Source organism: Drosophila serrata, unplaced genomic scaffold (assembly GCF_035046125.1).
Source record: "Drosophila serrata isolate PLE 108 unplaced genomic scaffold, ASM3504612v1 contig_360, whole genome shotgun sequence".
Classification (NCBI taxonomy): domain Eukaryota; kingdom Metazoa; phylum Arthropoda; class Insecta; order Diptera; family Drosophilidae; genus Drosophila; species Drosophila serrata.
The window spans coordinates 1-22,419 of record NW_028257258.1 but is presented as its reverse complement, the minus strand read 5'-3'; the positions used below and the strand labels follow the sequence as shown (position 1 = coordinate 22,419).

Genomic DNA, 22,419 nt, shown 5'->3' with positions numbered 1-22,419 from the left:
CCTTTTGCAAAATATAGGTTTAAATTTGTCGTTTAATGTTGCAGGTCTAGCTGCTTCACTGCAGGATCATGTGCGTGCCCGGAAGTACAAGGAGGAGACCGAGGAACGTCAACGCCGGGCTGCAGCCGCCGCTTCGTCATCGTCGTCAGCAGGAGTACCGCACTCTGGCTTGGATATGGCAGCTCACTATGCACACCAGGCGCCGCCAGCTCATAGCTACCATCATCATCATCACCATGGCGCCAGTCTCAATGGAACGCCGCACAAAGTGGAGCGTAAGCATGGTCTCGATTCACCCAGCAAATTGCATTCAATCTAAGCTTTCTTTTCCCCCTCTTTTAGTTGGAGTAAAGCGAAGCTCGCCGTTGGCGCCGCATCAGCAGCCGCCACGTCCCTCGAAGCTGGCACACTATGAGCCGCCGCAGCAGCCACAGCATCCACAGCAGCACCACCAAGCCCATTTGTACGCCAACGGGCAAGTGTTGCCACCGCCGCCACCAGCTCATGATGCTACAACGCCCTCACCGACGCCCTCTTCGTCATCGTCGTCCTGCGGCAGGCGCAGCAATAGCAACAACAATGGCAAAATGCTGGTGAATCCACCTCTCCTTATGAGCCCCGAGATCAACTCGCTGATGGGCGATGAGCGACCGCTGCATCTGTCGCATCACGCGCAACAGCAACAGCAAATGCTTCATCACCATCAATCGCAGCAGCAGCAGCCACATCTGCAGCAGCTCAGAGTGCCACATCTTGGACATGGTCATGGTCATGGACATGGTCACAGCCACAGCACCACGCCAACCTTGGGCGGACAGCGTAGTAGTGCTAATGCCGCCGACGATGGTAAGCTATACGTAGACCAAGCTAATTCGGCCTGGCCACCACCCACATATGCACTACGAAAACCACCACCAGCACATGTAGCCTATCCGCAAGAACAGCATAATCTTCACCAGCACAAATACCCAACACGACACGCCGCCCAACTGGTGGCGGAAGATCTAACTATGAAGCAAGCCAAGACGGAGTCGGAAGAGGAGGTGGAGGAGTATGCACCTGAGCAAGAGGATAATGTGGAAGCCGTGGAAGCTGTGACCGATGATGATGACAATTCCACCTCTAGCTCAAGCTCCAGCTCCAGCTCTAGCTCGAGCTCCAGCTCAAGCTCCAGCTCAAGTACCGCCAATTCCGATTCTGACGAGGCTTGACTTACTTAGCGACACCATAAAACAACACACACACATTTGAACACACTCTTCTATTTTTTATTTTTTGTAAATACACAACACGCACATGCAAACAAAATTTATTTAAATTTTTTTAATGCAAGCACTTTTTGATCAAATTGTTATGTTAATTGTTGCGTGTTGTTCTGTAGCTTTTGGTCTTTGTCTTTTATACTCGTAGAACTCACTGTATTGTTGCTTCTTATTATCATTTCGTGTAGTCTTTGAGTATTTATGTTTTTTATTTGTTTATCATTTTGTATTGCTTTTTTTACTTATGATTTTATTTATTTTTTGCCATCAACATTTTGGGTAATTAGTATCTTTATTTAAAGGGTAAAAAAAATCAAAACTAACGGCGAACATCGACGAATTTAACAAAGTAAACAAATACAGAGTCTACTGTCTAAAATTAAAGACCAGTAATCGCGATTGAAATAAATATTTAAATGGGTTTTCTACACATATATATTCCACCTGAAAACATCTTTGTATCATACGAAAAATTAAAGCAATCGACGACCAACAACATCCTGAGAATAATGCTAAAAGTACCTTAGAGTTCCTTTCTCCTTCCTCCTAAGCGTCATGCCAAATCAATCATCTATATCTATGCATATATAAAAAATTTTACTCAGAGCCACCCAAACCCAACCACACACAAACACACACACAACTCACAATAAAAAACATAGAGCTTAACAAAAGCTTATTTGTAAAAAAAACATACATAAATTACACACAATACACACACCCCCATAAAAGCAAAACATTTATTTCAAAATTAACCCCAAAACAATGAAAAAATCTTTCTTGGAATGTTATTATTATAAAGCATAATTAATTTTCAATTTTACTAAAAATTCAAATTAAAAAAAAGAAGACTGCATATGCAAATTGGTAATTCTAAGACCTCAAATATATATATCTAAAAAAACAAACAAAAGAAAACAAACCCCACCACCTCTTATCCATAGCCTTCTTTTTATGACTCCCTTCTATATTATGCTCTACTCCCATACAGTTAACGATTTGGCAGCGCAACGTACTATAACTAATTACGATCCCAGACGTCGCCTTCGCACGACTCTGTCTGGTGGCCCAACGAAACTATCAGCTGCCCAGCATAATAATACTAGTAATCACACTCTGAATGGATATGTTCTGGCAGATAGTAGTAGTAGTTGCTCCCACACACCACAAGTAACCCCAATAACCAATGATCGATTGCATTGAACCGAAACCGATACTGAAATTGAATTGAAATTGAATTGAAATTGATTTGAATTGAATTGAAATTGAATTGAATTGAATTGAATTGATTGACATTGCATACCTCAAAATTCCTCAAAACCGAAAACCAAAAAAACCAAACGCGAAAAGCTAAAAACAGAAAAAAAGAACATGTTTGTTGTTGGGCGACTAAAAGACAAAATCTTTTAAATAACTAATAAATTATATAAGCTGAGTACAAGAAAAAAAAAACCTGATGGTCAAAAACAAACTACAATAAAGACAACTTTTAATTTTTGCGTTTAATAATTTACCTACTAAAAGTACAGAACTTATATGCCAAAAAAAAAAAATTATATAATTAAAAACCCGAAAGAAAAATTCAAATTTAAAACCGAGCATGAGGTAAGTTCTGTTGCGCCTAATTGGTTTTCTTTCTTTTTATTTATGATTTTTACTTATGATTTACTTTATTTTTTAGTTTCATTTTGTAACAAACTTTTCTGTTAACATTTACCACACGCATCATCACACACACAAAAAAAAACACATTAAACGTTAAGGAATACAAGAACATACATGTCTTCTGCACGCAACGCAACTGTACCAAAAAAGAAAGAAATAAGCTTAGGACACTACTGGCGTCACCGCCATTGTTATCGTTATCGTTCTCACAATCGCCGACTGACCTTATACCCCAAAACTCTCCATAGCTCACCCCAAAACTCCAACCCATAACGCAAAAATTGGCACTATTTTAAGTCAAGTTTTAATAGGAAATAACTAACGTTTCTTTTTTGTATAATTCAACTCCAGATGATGTTATAGCCGCCGATGACGAGTCCCACTGGCAGCATCGCGTCAGTTCCGGCTTCGACCGCTTGGTGGCCTTCGCCAGCACGGAGTTGGATAAGACGCGTCGCAGCATCGATGGCATCGACACGGTTCCAGCCTCAATCAGTTGCAACACCTCACCGGACTCTGGTATTACGCACAGCAGCAGCAACTCGGATGCGGTGCGCACATTCCTGTCCACCTCGTCCAGCTCCTCGTCGCAACTGGAACTGCCCATTGGCAGCGGTGGTAGCAGCAGCAATAACAGTCTCTACAACAATAGCAGCGGCGTCGGCGGTGGAAACAGTGGTACGAGCAGCCATCAGCAGCAACAATTACAGATGTTGCAGGTTCAGCAACAACAGCAACAGCAGCACCAGCACCTTACAACCGATCACCTGAGCGACAGCGGTAGCATCAAGTCTTCGGCATCCTCGTCGTTGCATGGAGCTGGCAGCAGCTCTTTGAAGACAGTTTCACCAGTGGATCCCAGTGCCATTGAATCGCCGCCGCTGTCGGACGTTGGATTGCCCCGTACACCCAGTCCCAGTGCTGCTAGTGTGGCCACGCCACCTCTGGCCAGTGGTCCACCTCCCTCCGGTGGAGATGTTGCTGGAATACCGCTGAAGTATCAGCGGAAGTCGAAAAGCGGCTCGGAGAAGCACTACAAGAAGAAGTTCTGCGAGCGGAACTGGGAGTACGATTGCGATGAGCTGCTGGCCTACTCCAACTCAAGTGCACCGCCGACAGCGGCCGATGCGGCGGGAAATGGGCCACCTAACCTGGTGGAAACGGCCACAAGTGCAGGAATCGTTGCTGCTTCTGCTGCTGCACCACTTCAGCTGGGAAAGTCCGGCAAGTCACCAAAGGAGAAATCATCGCCTCACCACAACAGCGGGTATAATCATCACCACAAATCCTCGAAATTCCGGCCAAAGGGCAAGGACTGGGACTGGTCGATCGACAGTCGCAGCCAGACGGGCGACCACCTGCTGCCCCAGAATATAAACAACTCCACGACCACCACAACGAGTAATTAATTTAGTAAACTAATTTAGTTCAATTTTGCTGAAGGATGAAGGACGAAGCATGAAGGCGGAGGGCAAGCGACCCGATTGCTGCTTTTTAGCCAGATTAATTGTACATTTTGGATCTGCGAACGGAGATGATGATCCCTGTGAATTATATATATTGTATTTTTTGTAATTTTAACTAAATGAATTGCGTACGCATGTAGCAAACTAATTTGTATAGCACAGCTCTCCATTATTTGCCTTGTTTTATTTTATTAATCAATTGCTAGCCACAAGCTCTCCTCCTGTATGTCACCAGTGTGTTTTTATTTCCTTGCGAATTCTATTATTAGGCTAGGCGGGTATTTCGCATTAGGTTATAAGTATAAGGTTGAACCCAAACTGCTGATGAACAATGTTACTACTGACTTCTTTATACCGATTGTACCAATTATTATTATTATTATTATTGTATTTAATTTCAAATTTTATTGTTTATAAGTTAAATGTGTTTTGTCCTTATTATGATTTTTTTAAATAAAATTGTCAACTAATTGAAACGGTTATGATTTGTTTTTGCTTTCGTTTAAATATTTAATATAAAAACCATCGCTGTTAAAGTCTCTCTCCTCCACGTTGAATTGGGACCAACCAACCCTCGAATTCCGAACCCGTTCCTGTTTTCAGTACGACGAAGGTGGCTTAGATGAAAGTTGCTTCCAAAAAACGAATATATATGAGAACATTTTAAAAGAAATCTTGTAGGAAAAGTACGTAACTTTCCATTAAGAGACTTGGCCACAATAACTGCACGTTTGCGAATTAGCTAATATGTATATGGCACAACCGAATACGGAAAATTTCTTTGATCATTTTTTAGGGTTTATAGTTTTTTTTTGGACTCCTTAATTCTTTAATATCTGTGCTCGCGTATATAGAATTTTAGATATTTCGTGTGCGCTCAAATAGGACGGCAGAGAGGATATATACAACATATACTTTAGCAGATTAATCGCAAAACAATAATTCTAAACTGATGTAGAGGAATTAGATAACGTATACAAGCAACATGCAATATGCAACCAGCAGCAGCAGCAGCATCAGCAACAGAAGCAGAACAACAAGTAACCTTATAAATTAATGAATTTTCCACCTCAGCGAAATAAACAACAATTTTATATATATTATATTATATTATATTATAGCAGGCATATACAAACATATATACATATATAGATACTTATATATATATATTTATATACGATGTGGGCAGCAGCCGGACGGTAAATGAATATCAGGAAACCAATTGAACAGTAAAACAAACAAAAAAAAAACAAATAAATGATTTACAAGCATTTAAAGTAAACAACAAGCATAAGCAAACAAATATTTAGCAAAACATAAAACTTATATGAGTAACAGTAACTTATAGCGAATAATGGGAATTTCAAATGTGCTATTAGCGTAGTGTAATATATATATATATATATATATATATAATTAATTAACGAAAGTGTAAACTGAATGAAATCGGTATTAAACGCAAGGAGAGCGAGTACATCGTGGGCGCAAAATGATTTTTATACGTAATATATTACGACCGTGCAAAGTGACGAAAGAGTTGTGTAGCAAATGAAATATAATAATTATAATTTTGGCGTCATTAAAACAAATGTCATGTAAAGTGCATATAAAAATAAATAGTTAAATTTACATGTAAAATTCATAAAACAATAAACGAAGAACTTAAAAATGTCATGGTTATTATGGGAAACCAGATAAACATTAAATGAGCACATACGCATATTAACATTAAAGGTATTATTATGTATATTTAACAAATATTTATTGCATATTATTATTTTAAACTTAAACGTTTAATAAAAAATATTAAAATATAATTAAAGATAATTTTACAGTGTTTTTTGGATGGGTATGGTTTTGCGGATATTTATTGTAATTAAATCCCAATTTTAACTTTATGGGTTCCCAGTGTAATTTTCTAGAGCCAGAGTCCATGAGGGCGATTGGAGGCGGATAAGCTCATTGATAAAGACGAGCCCTTTGGTATCTAAAGGAAAATTAAACAAACTAATTAATAGTATCGATAGTAAAACTATGTCATTGCAGCCCTCAGATTCCCAAATCAATAAACCATGATAAAGGTTTGTTTCTGTTATCTGTATTTGCATGTCATTCAAATATCTTATAAAAAGTACAGTTTTGGTTCGTTTAACTTTAATGCATTGTTTTTGTATAATTGCATGTATCTCATCTAAAGTGTTCCCGGTGATAATATGTTTAATTTATTTACCATACTTAGGGCTATTGCTATTTAATCGTAGTTATATATTGTGTTTGTTGTTCAAAGCGGACTGCGGGTTAATTCACTGCTTAAAAATAAATACTCGGTTTGAATTGTGGATATCAATTTAGAATTTATCTGACAATATTTATACCATAGGCTATGGGTGTATTTTTCTGCGACTATTGTATTATACTTTGTTGACTATATATGTATGAATTATCGATTGAATCTGAGGTTCTCTAACAAATTCATTAATTTCCTAGCCTTGCGTATTGTAAATGAGTGTATATTTAATTATACTCGTATAACGTTCTATTAATCTATTTAATTATGTGTGTATACGTAGCTAACTTCTCTGTTTCCTCTTCTACTTTTGTTTGTTTTTCGTTAATGCATTTTGTATGTTTGTATGAATATTTCTTCTTGTTGTGGTATATATTTAATTGTTTTACAATAAAGCCTGAGGCACATTTATGATTTATTTTCTTAACATTCTTTTTTAAAACGCGTTTTTGCTCACACAGGAGCTGAATTTTGTGTGTGTTAGAACGGAAGTGGTATGGGCTTGTGTTTTACTTTGTTTTACAAACAAACTAACATTCATTTGCAATGTGAATTATTTTATATCAAAGTGATTAAAGCTAAGCTCGGTTCAAGACAATTAAACAGAACTTTCAGACTCTGCTAAACTGGGCACGAGAAACGACATTACAACTATAATTTCAGGCAACCGATAGAAAACTTGAATTACAGACAACGCTTACAATATCCAGTGATAGCTTAACTAAAGTAATAAACGCAGATCCAGACGACCGAGCGCGAATTAAACAAAAAATAATAAACAGGTATAACAATCAAACACTTACAGCTAATTGAAAAATCCAAGCCTTTAGGATAGACAAGTGAAAAGTTTAAAGATAGTAACAGAAGATTTAGATCGGGGTTGTGTTAGTAAAAGCAAAAAACCACGCCCAGAAGGCCAACAAATGGATGAACAATTGACAAAGCTCGCTATTCTCAATGCCTTTCTTACAACACCATACAAACACACAATAAAATTTGACAATTATTGAACAGAGACTGCAACTTTGCTGCAACCCCTTCGTAAAATCGACAGGGAAAAGCTCCTTAGAAATGGAGCTATACATTAAATATGCATTACAATCGAGAGTCGCAGGAAAGCAAACTCGTCCAGCGCCGAGGTTTAGGTCTATAGTTCTATATATAGATAGATGTACTACATACATTTACAGTTACAATTTTGTAAATTTGTTTTCGTTTTTAAAACCGCTGCACACGTTTCCTTCATTCAGACTTTAAGTTCGTTTCATTTGTAAGGTTGTTCAACTTGTAAAACTATGCAACTACATTCCGACGCCATCATCGTCATCGTGTTAATGTTAAATTTTTAGTGATAATAACAATATGCCAAGTGCATATGCTCATACAACGAGGGCCTGAGGGTTACGATTAGGTTATAAAAGTCGACTGAAGCACAGATATGTACTTCCGATGCTGTCGCGACACTTAATGAAACCAATTGGAGGCTATGGTTAAACTGGTGATTAGTTAACGTTAGATTAGACAGAGGGAAGATAGGATCTTGTTGGATTTTTAGCTTGCGAGTGACATGAAGAGAAAGCTCATTTGTGGAGGAGGAGGTTAATTGGGGGATGCTGATCCTGGTATTTTTGTCTAAGAGGCTATTCTCGATTTCAGCGGTTTAACATTAAATTAAAATAATATCTCTTCTTTTTCAAAAAGAACAGGATCAATTGTACACTAAAAACTAACTAGACGGGGAGTGAACACAACAACAAATGAATTATGTAAAAGCGGCGAGAAATGGAGGCGGATTGCAAGAGGACGGGTGGCTCTACAACTGGTCCACATGCTGCAACAGACAGGCCACCACATTGGCATCCTTCTCTGCAGCCGATTGAGCCTCCTCTTTCTCCCCATCCTCCTTATCCGCATCCACCTCTTGTCGCTGGGGCAATACGATCTCCTGAGCTTCCTCTTCATGCAAATTCTAAAAGTCATCGAGTATGTTTTCGACACCAATCATTGCTTCGACCACATCGGCGCTGCTGGGAGCACTATCATCGATCAGGGTGTCCGAGCTGAGGCCCAGCCCAGGATCTGTGGCCACCATGCCCGCTCCATAGGCCGACGACGAGGGTAAACTGTCTATGGTGTTGCCGTTGATAAGGAAGTCGCGGTGCATCTCAGCGGGACTGTAGCGGAAACATTGATTAGCAATAGGCGTTGTGGGCATAGACTTGGATATATCCAGCGGATTCCGGGACCCGTAAGTGTGCGGGCCGTAAGCCAAATGGTTTCCATTTCCGGTCGAGGCTTTGCCCCAATTAAACGAGGGCGAGATGTTAAAGAAGCCATTCTCTACTCCGCAACCTGCACCATTTCCATTTCCTGCTCTTCCAGCACCTGCTCCGTTGGCCGTCGTCCCACTTCCATTCATTGATGTTAGACTGCTTTGCTGCTGATGGGGCAGGGGAGTGGAGGGCACCGATCGCGAAACTATTCCCGCGGAGCCGCCGCTGCTGTAACCCGACGACGAGCCCGCCGAGGAGCTGCACGTCGTTGCCGTTTGCTGTGTCATGCTGCTGAACTTGTGATTGAAATTGGGCGAGATCAGCGCGCTAACATCAACGTCTTCGTAGAGCAAACCTGTATCCTTTAGCGGAGCTGACTGCTGGCTGTTGCTGTTCTCCGAGTAGAAATTCAGGCTGGGCGACTGCTGGCTGCACCTTCTCTGTAGCTGGGACAATGGCACTGACTGCGAGCGCTGCATCTCCGATGAATCTAGATCATTGGGACCCGTCAGCGCTAGACTAGTCTCCAGATCCATTGAGTTCTGGTTAACCAGTGGATCGGCGCTCTGACTGCTGTCCGTGAAACTGCACGTATTGCCGCCGCCACTAAACGACCAACTGGGGCCCATCCATTGCTGAAGGAGCGACGGACTTGGGGGTGCGGAGGCCGACGTGCTTGTTGGATAGCTGTACACATAGCCACGCCCCTTGCGATGGGCTCCAATCATGGGATCACGGTTGTCACAGTCCAAGGATTGTTGTTTGCTGAGCAAACTTGATCGCTGTTTCATCCGAGTCACGCCCGGGCTTGCAAAACAATTCTGGCTGGAATTTGCCGATGGTAAGGCCGATGCCGGAGTGGATGCACTCGTTACAGCTCCGTTGGACCCATTGATATTCGGCGAAATTGGTAAGAAATGGTTCTTGTTGCTACCGTTGCTGGATGCATTGCTCAGGCTGATCTTTCGCTTGTTGTTGTTGATAATGCTGGGCAGCGGCTTGGATTGCTGCTGCTTCTCCTGCTGCTGCTGATGCTTTTTTGACATTAAGGCCAGAGACGCTGAGGCAGAACCCACTCCCGCCTGACCGGGCAGCATAGAAGGCGCCGGTATCGGCGCCAACATCGCTGCTGCTGCGGCGACGACGGCTGCTGCTCCGCTGCCAGGAGCGGGCATCGCCTCCGGCGCAGAGCCCATCGACGTTGGCTCTTGTGGATTCCTATTTGGTTCTGCAGCATCCAAGGAATTTAGTTGTTTTTCCTCAGCGTCTCCCATCTGAAAATATTGGAGTAGCTCGTTGTCGGGCTCCTCGGAGTTTTCCTCATCCTCGCCGGGCAGGAAATAGTCATCCAGCTCATGCTTGTCCATGTTGCATATGCTGATCACTCTCTCCCTGGGCAATCCCAAGTTCTCCGGCAGTCCAGAGTCTTCGGCGGCCGCTGCAAGGGCGGCATTTTCCGCAGCCATCAAGCGCTTTGCTCTTAGGATCATCATCTGATTGCGGGAGGCCACTTTGGGTGTGGCGTCCATGCTGCTTGATGGACTTACCGAATTGACGATCATCATCTGTGAGGGTGGACCCATGGAGAGTCCGGGGCCAGGACCGGGAACTGGAGAATTACCCGAAATCGGCGGAGGTGGCGTCGCCGAGGTAGTGGTGATTGTTGGAGGCACTAGGAGGCCGCCACCGCTTCCTGTTGTCCCGCTGCTTGGTGAATTGGCCCAGAAACCTTTCGTCTGCTGCGCCTTCAAAACTTTCTTGCAGAATATGTTCGATGTGTAGTCCTCCACCTCGTCCTTGATCACTAGCCCCGTCGGCGACGGCTCCTCCTGTTGCGACAGCACGACGGACGGCGTGCCCATCTCCAAGATTTTGGGCGTAAGGTTGCGTACAGCGCTGCTGGTTCGCTGGTCTGTGGCCAAATTCATGGGCGTCACCTGCTGCAGGTAGGCCAGGGGTACTTGCTGTTGCTGCTGATGGTGGTGAATGGGCGAGTCTATGATCTCCTGTTTGATCTTGAGTAACTGTTCGTCGCTGGCATCCTGGCTACTGCCAGCATCCTGCCCAGTGGCCATTTGATTGCAGCTGGATTCCGAGGATGTTGAGCCTTTGCGTTTCTTTTTGCGTCTTTTCTTCAGTGGTCCAATGTCCTGCATAAGGATATAATTAGTTTGTATACTGGAAGAACCTGTGAGCTCCCCAACTTACGGTTAGAACCCTCTTATCCTTGGGCTCTCGCGGTGCATATTTCTTGGTCGAAACTGTGGCATTGTTGCTCCTGATGCGGCTACTTAAGTCTGCCACACTCTCCAGCTTGGTGTTTAGCAATTTCTCCGCCCAACCTCGCACCACATCCCAACATTCAGAGTCCCCTCCTCCTGTAGTAGGCTGTAATCCAACCATATTGGGGCTAACTGTCAACTGTTTGGAGTCAGCCGAAGGATCATCAGCGAGACCTTTGTCGCTCTTGTTCAGTTGCGGCAACTGAGGCGGCGTCAGCTTGGTGGTCTTTCGCATGGCCGCATAGCAGTAGCGGGAGTTACCGCGCGTTCCTAATCTCCGGGGGCGTACGCCCGGAAAGACTTGCTTCATAACCTTGCCAAAATCTGCTGTCGACAGGGGCTTGATGCTTAGGCGTTCGCAATAAGCTCTGTAAGGAGTTGAAAATGTTACCTGATGGTATTAAGAAAAGGGAAATCACTTACATGTAATCGTTGTACACGTCCTGCTTGGGTATGGACACCTGTGCATCGTGCTCCAGGTGGGAACGCACCCAATTGATGGTGTGATTAATCTCAGAGCGCGTTCCCAACGGATTCTGTGGCTGCCTCAGGGGATCTGTATCAGCGCATTCGCCGGGCAAGCGAAGGTATAGGAATAGCTTCTCGATGGGCTTCAATACGGAGACACGCTCCAGGATCTGCGAGATCTGCAGCTTGGCCGCGTCGCTGTGAAGAAATTAATAACGATATTAGCTTGAGAGAACCAGGTAGTGGTTAACTAGTGATATTTGATTCTTACTCCAAACTGGACTCAATGACTTGCTGCACACGTCGCATTTTCTCCTCACTGGGCACCGGAGCTCCTCCAGCCGTCGCCGACTGGGAGTTAGTCAAGGCATTCATCACGTTTTCGGCAATGGTGGAATTAATTACCCCACTGGCCGCTGGTCCAGCCTCGTTCGAATGCCTTTGACCTGCTATTGCTGGAACTGAGGGCGAAGCTGCAGGGACTCCTGGTGCTGTTGTTGCTGGTACTGTTCCAGCTGGTGGCGTTCCTCCCACGACGTGCATGATCTTTCCCAGACCTAATTGCTGAGCTGTGTTAAAGGATAAGGCATTGGCGAAGGCCAGTCCGGCAGCAGCGTTCCCGGCAGCGGCGACAAAGGGATTTGGTGTGAGCACGGAGGTGGCTCCAGTGCCGGCATTGGGAAACGGAGGCGGAACAAAGCCGCTGGGCGTGGCTACAGGTACAGGTACATGGGTGTGGCTCGTGGGTGAGATCTGGGAGCCAGCAGGCACTGCTCCTCCGCTGCCCACGGGTGTTATCGTCAGAGGCGATGCCTTGGCATGGATAACGGGCGTCTGGAATCGCGCGGCGGTGTAGGTGATATCCGTTGACTGTAGATTGCAGTTGCCGTAGGGATTTGGGTGTGCCTTTTGAAGGGGAACTGGAACTGGGATCGGAAGTGGAATCGGGACTTGCACGGGGATGGTGGTGGAGGCTTGTGCTGCTGGCGCCGCTGATTTCGTCCACTGCGCACCCAGCTGGCCATGCTTCTCGGACATGTTAGGTGCTAGTGGCAACGGCGCCTCCGTTTCCCTCCTGCCTGCTGCTGCTTTTTTCCTGTAACTCGCGCTTTTGTTGTGGTTCCTGGCCGAGATTACAGCCACTTCCTGCTGGAAGGTTACGCAGCTGGCGCGTGTGGTACGTTTGTGTGCGTGCGAGCTTTAGGAGACGGAGATTGCGGAGTCGATAACTAACATTTTGACGAAGATACGGATGCCAGATAATGTTGCTTTCCCATTTTCCCCTCGGGCGGGGGTCGGTGGTCTGGCCTGGTGCGTGGAAAGTGCGTGGCGTGCTCTACTGCCAACTAGTGTGCGATTTTCCAATGAGATAGGCACCGATTGAAATGGAATAATCCATTTTTTTAACGGAGATAAGAAATATCTTGCGTTCTGCGTCTCGAAAAATATGCTGAGTTGCCAGACTGTCGCGCTGCGATAAAGTACTATTTTTGCCAAGGTTCACGGATGTAAACACGGTGTTGTATTTAGATTTTGATATTATTAAATAAAGCTTAAAGTAATTATATTAATGTTAACAGCTTATTAAATGCAAATTGATGCTCCTTATTTACCTAGCTCACGTCAGAACTGCAGAAATAATCTTAAAGTAATAGTTTGTCATCGTTATCGTTACTGACCAGGGCTGACATTTTCATGAACTTGTGAAATCACAGCACTGTAATATGTTTTTTGAGATATATTAATAATTATTCCAAATCTTCAAATATATAGATATTCCATTTAAATATATAATTTGTTTGCGATAATGTTGTTAAAGGCTACACGCAAGTACTAAATGTAATAACATGATACTTAACGAATTGATACTTTTATAATTTGTTGTACTATAATGGGCGATAAGTAAATAAACAAACTAAAATTATTTTTAAATTTTACTCAAGTTCAAATTTATTTAAAGGATGAGTTGGTTTTATGTATCTCAACCGCTACACTTAAGTTTAAATCCAACTATATTTTAAATAAGATTTATTATATATCCTAAGAACCAACTCACTTCCACAGTTGCTCGGAACCAGTAATATGAACCGCATTTGTGTGTGTTGCATCCCTGGAAAAGAAGTCGCCATTTTCTGACAGAGTTTTTTTTCGGTCGCTTTACACAACACTTTTGAGCAATACAAATTTTAACACTAAAATACTGAGCCGAGCGGTTCTTTTAATTAAATCGAAGACCTGGAATCGAAAATGCACGGCGAACTAACACCACAGACGTGCCGGGTGTGTCTGGAGCCGAGTCCACGTCTGCAGAGGCTGGAGGAGTGCCGTGAGGAGGGCGAGGAGACGCCAAACGAGATGCTTACTCAGCTTCTGGGAATTTCTTATAGCAGGGTACGTTTGCCAATTTGATAATACCGATAAGGTGTTAATTCTATCCCTGTCCGGTCACTAGTTAAATGAGAGCGAACACATCCCTGATGGCATCTGCCGGTCATGCAAGGTGGAGCTCAACATGGCCTTTCAGTTCCGCGAGAAGGCCCTCCGCAAACAGGCGGAGATTGAGGACTATCTCCGCGAAATGGGCCTGATTGAAGAGTCCGAGGAGGTAATGATCAAGGAGGAGGAAGGTTCGCAAACGCAGTGCGACGAGGAGATGTACGTCATCGAAGAGAGCCCAGTCGAAAAAGAGCATGAGGAGTACCTGGAAGTAGACGCCACTGAACAGCAGGAGTGCATGGGCGACACCATCGAGTACTTAGAGGATAACTACACCATTGACATAAATCCGGAACAAGGCGAGATTGTGGTTGAGGAGGCCAAGGAGGAGTATGAAGAGACACAGCAGGAGCAGCTGGTGCTGCAGGAGGCGGCCAAGAGCAGTATAAAGGCCCGGCGTGGACGCGTTCGTCGCGGCCTCAACTCGCTGACCACATCCGACGGCACCGAGAAGGGCGGCTACATCTGCGACGTGTGCGGCAACTTCTACGAGAAGCGAGGAAGAATGATGGAGCATCGGCGAAGACACGATGCCGTTTGTCAGTATGCCTGCGAGTAAGTATTACTTATGTATGTATACAACAAGGTCTAACTTGTATGCCTTTATAGATTGTGCGATGCCAAGTTCCAGGTGCGCGAGCAGCTTCGCAAGCACATGTTCTCCCACACTGGAAGCAAGCCCTACAAGTGCAGCTTCTGCAGCCGTCAATTCTTCTACGAAAGCGTGCTCAAGTCCCATGAGAAGTAGGTGTCACATCTGTATATAATAAATCAAAGTCTAATAATTAATTTCCTTATCTTCAAGTGTTCACCGTGGCATCAAGCCGTATGTGTGCAAGGTATGTGACAAGCCATTCGCCTACGCCCATTCGTTGACCAAGCACGAGCTTATCCACACGGACATCAAGCAGTATCGCTGCGAATATTGCCACAAGGATTTCCGTCTCTTGCATCATATGCGCCAGCATGAGGAGACAAAGTTGCATCAGAACGCCGTGTTGCTGGCCGAAACTAGAAGATAGAGCTGGTAGCCGATGTCAATGGGGCGGATGAGCTAAGAATTCAAACTTATTAAGGAAAACAGTAGTGTAGGTTTTCTAAGTGCTATCCCACAAAATCCTTAAGGACCATTTCAATACTAGTTCTTAGGAATACATTTAAGGGATCCCTGCTAACTCAATATCAATGTACGAATAATCGTTTTTAGTTAATACGATGAAAAAAAAAAACAATAAAATATATATTTTAAATAATTTAAATTACTCTCATGTAAAGCTTACGTTTAAAAACATCTATTTTAAACTGTAAATCCTTTACACAACATTTCTTTGTAACTATAAAAATGGTTACCTACATCGCCGGCGTTAAAAAAGAGTTATCCGCTACTTGAACCAATTTTATAAAGTTCCCATAAAAAGGATGCGAACAACTTTTTGACGCGTTATCCACTACTTGAACCAATTTTATAAAGTTTCCATAAAAAGGATGTGAAAAATTTTTTGACGCAAAGCTTTATAGCAACAGCTTAGCACTCCTTATTTCCTGTGATGTATTTGAATACGTTTGTATTAACGTTTTTTCTTAACCTAAAATGTAAATATATTTTTTTAATCCGATTAAAATATATTAGTTTTCAGTTCCATACAGTTCCTTTTGTAAGAAACCAACAAACTGGATAATGGAGTAAGCCAGTGTAGAAATGAAAGAAAAAAATCGGAGCTGTCAAACCCAATTATCATGGGAGCAAAAATCACAACGATATTGAAGTGCCGGGTGATATTTGAGTTCCTTTATTTGCACAATCAATGTTCGTGGGTGTGTGGGAGGGAGCTATGCTGAAAATTATGCAATAAATATGGGCGGCTTCATGTCGCCGCGAGTAAATAAAATGAAATGTGAAAGGACAAAAAAACAAAAAAGGAAAGCAATTTGCACCGAACGCATACGAAACATAACCGAATGTACCATATCAAAGAAAAAGACCAAATTACCTGACTTGAATACGTTTTTTTTTTCATCGCCAGCTTGTTTTATTTTTGTTTTTATTTTCGTCCCCCGTGTATTTTTACCACTTTAGTGTAAACAACCAAAAAGTTCTTATGGACACGAAAAACCCGTTGGGACCCTTATGGTTTTTGTATTTGATTGGAGGGGTGAAAAAGGGGGAGGTTCACTAAAAGAAACTCTTTAAACTTGGCTTAATAGGTTGCTTTATAATCAGTTGAAGACCTTTTTACTTTGTTTTTCGTTACTAAAGTCTATTTATCTCATATTAGTATATATGTATATGAAAGAGTAAATCTAGGTATATAATAGGAATATATAAAAGCCCCCTCCCCTTTATCTCTTTTAAATTTAAATTTTTATATTATTTAATTAAACAATGTGAGCTTAAACCATTTTTCCTTTTATTACCTTATTTACTGGAAAGATAAATTCAGCCAAAAATCTATAAAGAGATCACGCTCATCAAAATAGATCGTAAAATTCATTTTTAAAAGCATCTTTTATTTAATAAAGAAAAAATCAATTTTATAAAATAAAGTAATATTACGGTCAGTAAAGTATATCATGAAAGTCATATAATATAAACTACCTTAAACTGGGTCGCATTAGGTGGCTTGATTGAATGACTAAAGCTTTTGGAGATCTAACCAGATGCCACCGCGTAGGTTAACGATGATTCCGGTGGGCTCAAAATCGTTATCTTTGCGGGTCTTGGGATTAATCTTGACGTTGAATTTTGAGATGATTTCCACAATCGCTGACTTAATCTGTGCTGTGGCAAACCGCATTCCTAAAAATAAAGCGATAAGGTAAAAATATTATCATGATTTAAGGGGCTATGAAATTAAACTTTATCATAATGATGTTATCAGTGAATTGTAGATATGGAAATGTTATCAGCTTTTATCATAATAAGGTTATAAGTGAATTGAACTTTAGATTATGTATATATATCAAAAAGTTTGGCCTTACCAATACATATCCGGGGACCATCTCCGAATCCCATTAAGACACCACGCTCGCGGAAGTTCTTGGCTGCATCGGGCTCACTGAAACGTTCCGGCTGGAATTCCAGGGGATCGGGGAAGTAGTCGGGATCCGTCATGAATAAGTAGTGGGGTACAACCACCACGGTACCCTTCTCCACCAAGAAGTTGGGCCCATCCTTGTTGGGCAGCTCGATATCCTCGGTGCAGAGCTTGTTGGACATGAAGGCAGGCGGGAAGAGGCGAATCGTTTCTGAAGATCAAGACGTGAACAAGATTAGATTAGGGGTATCAAGCTTGATATAAGCACTAACTCACCCTGCAGACAGGCGTCCAAATAGGGCAAATCGTTGAGCTTATCGAATTCAATAATGCCATTTTTCAGATGCTCCTGGATCTCCTCACGCAGACGCTGTTGCACCTCTTGGTTGCGTCCCAGCAGCAACAACATGTGCGAGAGGACAGTAGCCGACGTCTCGAATCCGTCCAGCAGGAAGGTCATGGTGTGGGCCAGCAGACCACGAGTGTCCAATGAACGTTTTTCGCCCAGCTGCAGAATGTAGTCGAGGAAGTCCGTCCGCTCAAACTGCTTTCCACTGGCCAGCTGAGCACGGCGTACCTCCACCGCAGTGCCCATGAGATTGACGAAGAATTTCTCCACGTGCGGCGGTATAAAGCGTAGCTTGATTATCTTGTTCAGAAGCGGGAAGGTGCTGGTCAGGATGAAGAAGATCATGAAGGTCCAGGGTTGGTTGAACAGGTCGTTGATGTATTGCATAATGGGCGAGGGCTTCTCCGAGAAACTCTCGGCGCTAAGACCCAAAACGCAATCGGTAACCGTTTCCGAGGTGAAACAGAGACTCATCTGGGGGTATAAAGTAAGTTTAGTATACAAATTAAAAAAGTATCGTATGAGACATTTAAGGTTCTCTAAAATATTGTTTACACTCGGACAGCGGAATATTATAAAATTCCATGCCATTTTCAAAATCTTTACTTACGTGCTTGGCATTGATACCTTCTGGAGCGCCCAATCGAATTTGCTTTTCCACCCACTCACTCAGCTTCTGGCACACCTTGTTTGTCACCGGATAGACAGTTTTAATCTGCGGGGGCATTGGATATATTGAGGCATTATTAATATTTAATTGTCTCTTCATTAACTGCAGCTATTTACCCGTCCCATGGTCAGGCCCGGGGTGACATCAGCTCTCCGATTTTTCCACTTCTCGCCAGTCAACGAGAACGGGTTATTGGCGAAAATGAAGTCGGTTTTCTCATCAATACTCCTTGAAATCTCATTGTCATGGAAGCTCTTAAAGTCAGAAACGAAGACGCGACGAGCCAATTCCGGATTGACCACCAGCAGTTGGGGGGAACGCCCACCAAAAATGCCCACTGCATCGTATTTATTTTTATATTTTCTAAAAGTTTAGTTATCTCAGTTTTATTTGTATCGAAAATAAATAAATAATATAAATAAAGACTTCGGTTATTGAAAACTTACCCATATATATCGTTTAAGTCATAGATGAGATGACGTTTCATCGTGTACATATTGGGGTAATTGCCAGTGAAGATTTTGGGCTTGGGTCCCGGCACCCGACGCTTCCGCCAGTAGTTAAAGTTCCATGTCATGAGGGCATACACCAGCCCAACTGCCAACAGGCCGAGGGTCAAAGTAATCAAAATCATTCTCGCAGCGATGAAATTCGCCTCCGATCGCTATGAGTTCCGTGGAGCTTCTGCGGCGGCACCATAAATTGCGTTCCATTTATAGTCTCTGATTGGAACGAATACTCAGGGACCCTGGTTTGGGTTGCTCCCATAGATAACAACCGGGAGAGCGCGGCGCTCACCAGCGATCTCGCTTGCCCAGCGCACTTCCATTTGAAGGTGTACCGATAAGAGGTAATCATGATTGCAGGTGGCGATCTGCATAGCAAATAATAAGTATTTATTTTACAATCTCCTTTATAGATAAACTGTTACTTACTGTTGCAATCCTCCAAACCCATACGAAATTCAACAAAAAACCTACACTTATCAATCAATAAATAAAATAATAAATAATCTCATCAAGTTACGTGCATTTTTAAAAACCTTTCGCAGTAATTATTACTACTTGTTTTTTATACCCTTGCAGGGTATTATAATTTCAGTCAGATGTTTGCAACGCAGTGAAGGAGGCACCTCCGACTTATAAAGTATATATATTCTTGATCAGGATCAACAGCCGAGTTGATCTAGCCATGTCTGTCTGTCCGTCTGTCTGTCTGTCCTTCTGTCCGTCTGTCCGTTTCTACGCAAACTAGTCTCTCAGTTTTAAAGCTTGAATGAAACTTTGTAGTTAGCCTTCTATATACTCTCACTCGTATATATGTCGGAACGGGCCGGATCTGACGACTATATCCTATAGCTGCCAGGAATGATCGGAAAATTTTTACAAAAAAAATTTAACTTTTTCAGTTTTCAATAGAATTGGCTCAAATTTGAGATATAGCCATTTAACTATACTCTACACTTTTGAATAAAATTTTATGAAAATCGGACTACTATATCATATAGCTCCCGTAGGAACGATCGAGAAATTAATACAATTAAATTTATAACTTTTTCAGTTTTCAGCTGATTTTCATCAAATTTGAGGTATAGCCATTTTATATAAGTCTTAAATTTTGTGTCAAATTTCATGAATTCTTATGGACACGAAAAACCCGTTGGGACCCCTATGGTTTTTGTATTTGATTGGAGGGGTGAAAAAGGGGGAAGTTCACTAAAAGAAACTCTTTAAACTTGGCTTAATAGGTTGCTTTATAATCAGTTGAAGACCTTTTTACTTTGTTTTTCGTTACTAAAGTCTATTTATCTCATATTAGTATATATGTATATGAAAGAGTAAATCTAGGTATATAATAGGAATATATAAAAGCCCCCTCCCCTTTATCTCTTTTAAATTTAAATTTTTATATTATTTAATTAAACAATGTGAGCTTAAACCATTTTTCCTTTTATTACCTTATTTACTGGAAAGATAAATTCAGCCAAAAATCTATAAAGAGATCACGCTCATCAAAATAGATCGTAAAATTCATTTTTAAAAGCATCTTTTATTTAATAAAGAAAAAATCAATTTTATAAAATAAAGTAATATTACGGTCAGTAAAGTATATCATAAAAGTCATATAATATAAACTACCTTAAACTGGGTCGCATTAGGTGGCTTGATTGAATGACTAAAGCTTTTGGAGATCTAACCAGATGCCACCGCGTAGGTTAACGATGATTCCGGTGGGCTCAAAATCGTTATCTTTGCGGGTCTTGGGATTAATCTTGACGTTGAATTTTGAGATGATTTCCACAATCGCTGACTTAATCTGTGCTGTGGCAAACCGCATTCCTAAAAATAAAGCGATAAGGTAAAAATATTATCATGATTTAAGGGGCTATGAAATTAAACTTTATCATAATGATGTTATCAGTGAATTGTAGATATGGAAATGTTATCAGCTTTTATCATAATAAGGTTATAAGTGAATTGAACTTTAGATTATGTATATATATCAAAAAGTTTGGCCTTACCAATACATATCCGGGGACCATCTCCGAATCCCATTAAGACACCACGCTCGCGGAAGTTCTTGGCTGCATCGGGCTCACTGAAACGTTCCGGCTGGAATTCCAGGGGATCGGGGAAGTAGTCGGGATCCGTCATGAATAAGTAGTGGGGTACAACCACCACGGTACCCTTCTCCACCAAGAAGTTGGGCCCATCCTTGTTGGGCAGCTCGATATCCTCGGTGCAGAGCTTGTTGGACATGAAGGCAGGCGGGAAGAGGCGAATCGTTTCTGAAGATCAAGACGTGAACAAGATTAGATTAGGGGTATCAATCTTGATATAAGCACTAACTCACCCTGCAGACAGGCGTCCAAATAGGGCAAATCGTTGAGCTTATCGAATTCAATAATGCCATTTTTCAGATGCTCCTGGATCTCCTCACGCAGACGCTGTTGCACCTCTTGGTTGCGTCCCAGCAGCAACAACATGTGCGAGAGGACAGTAGCCGACGTCTCGAATCCGTCCAGCAGGAAGGTCATGGTGTGGGCCAGCAGACCACGATTGTCCAATGAACGTTTTTCGCCCAGCTGCAGAATGTAGTCGAGGAAGTCCGTCCGCTCAAACTGCTTTCCACTGGCCAGCTGAGCACGGCGTACCTCCACCGCAGTGCCCATGAGATTGACGAAGAATTTCTCCACGTGCGGCGGTATAAAGCGCAGCTTGATTATCTTGCTCAGAAGCGGGAAGGTCCTGGTCAGGATGAATAAGATCATGAAGGTCCAGGGTTGGTTGAACAGGTCGCTGATGTATTGCATAATGGGCGAAGGTTTCTCCGAGAAGCTCTCGGCGCTAAGACCCAAAACGCAATCGGTAACCGTTTCCGAGGTGAAACAGAGACTCATCTGGGGGTATAAAGTAAGTTTAGTATACAATCGTAGGAGATATTTAAGGTTCTCTAAAATATTGTTTACACTCGGACAGCGGAATATTATAAAATTCCATACAATTTTCAAAATCTTTACTTACGTGCTTGGCATTGATACCTTCTGGAGCGCCCAATCGAATTTGCTTTTCCACCCACTCACTCAGCTTCTGGCACACCTTGTTTGTCACCGGATAGACAGTTTTAATCTGCGGGGGCATTGGATATATTGAGGCATTATTAATATTTAATTGTCTCTTCATTAACTGCAGCTATTTACCCGTCCCATGGTCAGGCCCGGGGTGACATCAGCTCTCCGATTTTTCCACTTCTCGCCAGTCAACGAGAACGGGTTATTGGCGAAAATGAAGTCGGTTTTCTCATCAATGCTCCTTGACATCGCATTGTCATGGAAGCTCTTAAAGTCAGAAACGAAGACGCGATGAGCTAATTCCGGATTGACCACCAGCAGTTGGGGGGAACGCCCACGAAAAATGCCCACTGCATCGTACTTGTTTTTATATTTTCTAAAAGTTTAGTTATTTCAGATTTATTTGTATTGCAAATAAATAAATAATAGAAATAAAACCGTAGATCTTGAAAACTTACCCATATATATCGTTTAAGTCATAGATTAAATGACGTTTCATCGTGTACATATTGGGGTAATTGCCAGTGAAGATTTTGGGCTTGGGTCCCGGCACCCGACGCTTCCGCCAGTAGTTAAAGTTCCATGTCATGAGATT

The 22,419-nt window shown here is 42.4% G+C and overlaps 5 protein-coding genes across 5 annotated transcripts in view; 2 read left to right on the top strand and 3 right to left on the bottom strand.

Moving 5' to 3' along the window:
• The window catches only part of gpp (DOT1 like histone lysine methyltransferase grappa), a 43,832-nt gene extending 38,963 nt beyond the window's left edge, over positions 1–4,869 (top strand). The window contains 3 exon segments of the mRNA XM_086838802.1: positions 45–275; positions 343–846; positions 3,279–4,869. Coding sequence (XP_086694928.1) covers positions 45–275; positions 343–846; positions 3,279–4,336 — 1,793 coding nt within the window. The 3' untranslated portion in view covers positions 4,337–4,869.
• A 1,606-nt stretch (positions 4,870–6,475) lies between these two features.
• On the bottom strand, positions 6,476–13,353 carry LOC110191763 (uncharacterized). Its single transcript, XM_020962702.2, has 5 exons — positions 13,317–13,353; positions 11,975–13,255; positions 11,659–11,901; positions 11,162–11,603; positions 6,476–11,103 (listed from the first exon to the last, which is right to left on the bottom strand). The coding sequence occupies exons 2-5, from the start codon at positions 12,739–12,741 to the stop codon at positions 8,650–8,652; spliced, it is 3,906 nt and encodes a 1,301-aa protein (XP_020818361.2). The 5' UTR covers positions 12,742–13,255; positions 13,317–13,353; the 3' UTR covers positions 6,476–8,649.
• A 414-nt stretch (positions 13,354–13,767) lies between these two features.
• On the top strand, positions 13,768–15,458 carry Zif (Zinc-finger protein). The gene is given in 5 exon segments (XM_020962748.2): positions 13,768–14,094; positions 14,156–14,754; positions 14,809–14,943; positions 15,005–15,210; positions 15,213–15,458. Coding segments are annotated over 5 exon segments (1,146 nt in total). The 5' UTR covers positions 13,768–13,950; the 3' UTR covers positions 15,275–15,458.
• A 1,191-nt stretch (positions 15,459–16,649) lies between these two features.
• LOC110191782 (putative cytochrome P450 28a5) lies at positions 16,650–19,325 on the bottom strand. The gene is made up of 6 exons (XM_020962729.2): positions 18,700–19,325; positions 18,370–18,616; positions 18,194–18,298; positions 17,511–18,057; positions 17,179–17,445; positions 16,650–16,996 (listed from the first exon to the last, which is right to left on the bottom strand). Exons 1-6 carry the CDS (start codon positions 18,885–18,887, stop codon positions 16,833–16,835), a joined length of 1,518 nt encoding a protein of 505 aa, XP_020818388.2. The 5' UTR covers positions 18,888–19,325; the 3' UTR covers positions 16,650–16,832.
• A 945-nt stretch (positions 19,326–20,270) lies between these two features.
• On the bottom strand, positions 20,271–22,413 carry LOC110191765 (putative cytochrome P450 28a5). The gene is made up of 6 exons (XM_020962704.2): positions 22,283–22,413; positions 21,954–22,200; positions 21,778–21,882; positions 21,107–21,653; positions 20,775–21,041; positions 20,271–20,592 (listed from the first exon to the last, which is right to left on the bottom strand). Exons 1-6 carry the CDS (start codon positions 22,411–22,413, stop codon positions 20,429–20,431), a joined length of 1,461 nt encoding a protein of 486 aa, XP_020818363.2. The 3' UTR covers positions 20,271–20,428.
• Between the last annotated feature and the right edge of the window lie 6 nt (positions 22,414–22,419).

Excerpts from the sequence above, each read along its gene's own strand:
- LOC110191782 (XM_020962729.2), bottom strand. The coding sequence starts at position 18,887 with ATGATTTTGATTACTTTGACCCTCGGCCTGTTGGCAGTTGGGCTGGTG. Across the intron at positions 18,299-18,369 it reads CGGGCCTGACCATGGGACGG|ATTAAAACTGTCTATCCGGT; the intron begins GTAAATAGCTGC and ends ATGCCCCCGCAG. Across the intron at positions 18,058-18,193 it reads AAGGTATCAATGCCAAGCAC|ATGAGTCTCTGTTTCACCTC; the intron begins GTAAGTAAAGAT and ends TTATACCCCCAG.
- LOC110191763 (XM_020962702.2), bottom strand. The coding sequence starts at position 12,741 with ATGTCCGAGAAGCATGGCCAGCTGGGTGCGCAGTGGACGAAATCAGCG. Across the intron at positions 11,604-11,658 it reads GACGTGTACAACGATTACAT|AGCTTATTGCGAACGCCTAA; the intron begins GTAAGTGATTTC and ends AACTCCTTACAG. Across the intron at positions 11,104-11,161 it reads AGGATAAGAGGGTTCTAACC|GACATTGGACCACTGAAGAA; the intron begins GTAAGTTGGGGA and ends ATCCTTATGCAG.
- LOC110191765 (XM_020962704.2), bottom strand. The coding sequence starts at position 22,413 with ATGACATGGAACTTTAACTACTGGCGGAAGCGTCGGGTGCCGGGACCC. Across the intron at positions 21,883-21,953 it reads CGGGCCTGACCATGGGACGG|ATTAAAACTGTCTATCCGGT; the intron begins GTAAATAGCTGC and ends ATGCCCCCGCAG. Across the intron at positions 21,042-21,106 it reads TTTGGACGCCTGTCTGCAGG|AAACGATTCGCCTCTTCCCG; the intron begins GTGAGTTAGTGC and ends CTTGATCTTCAG.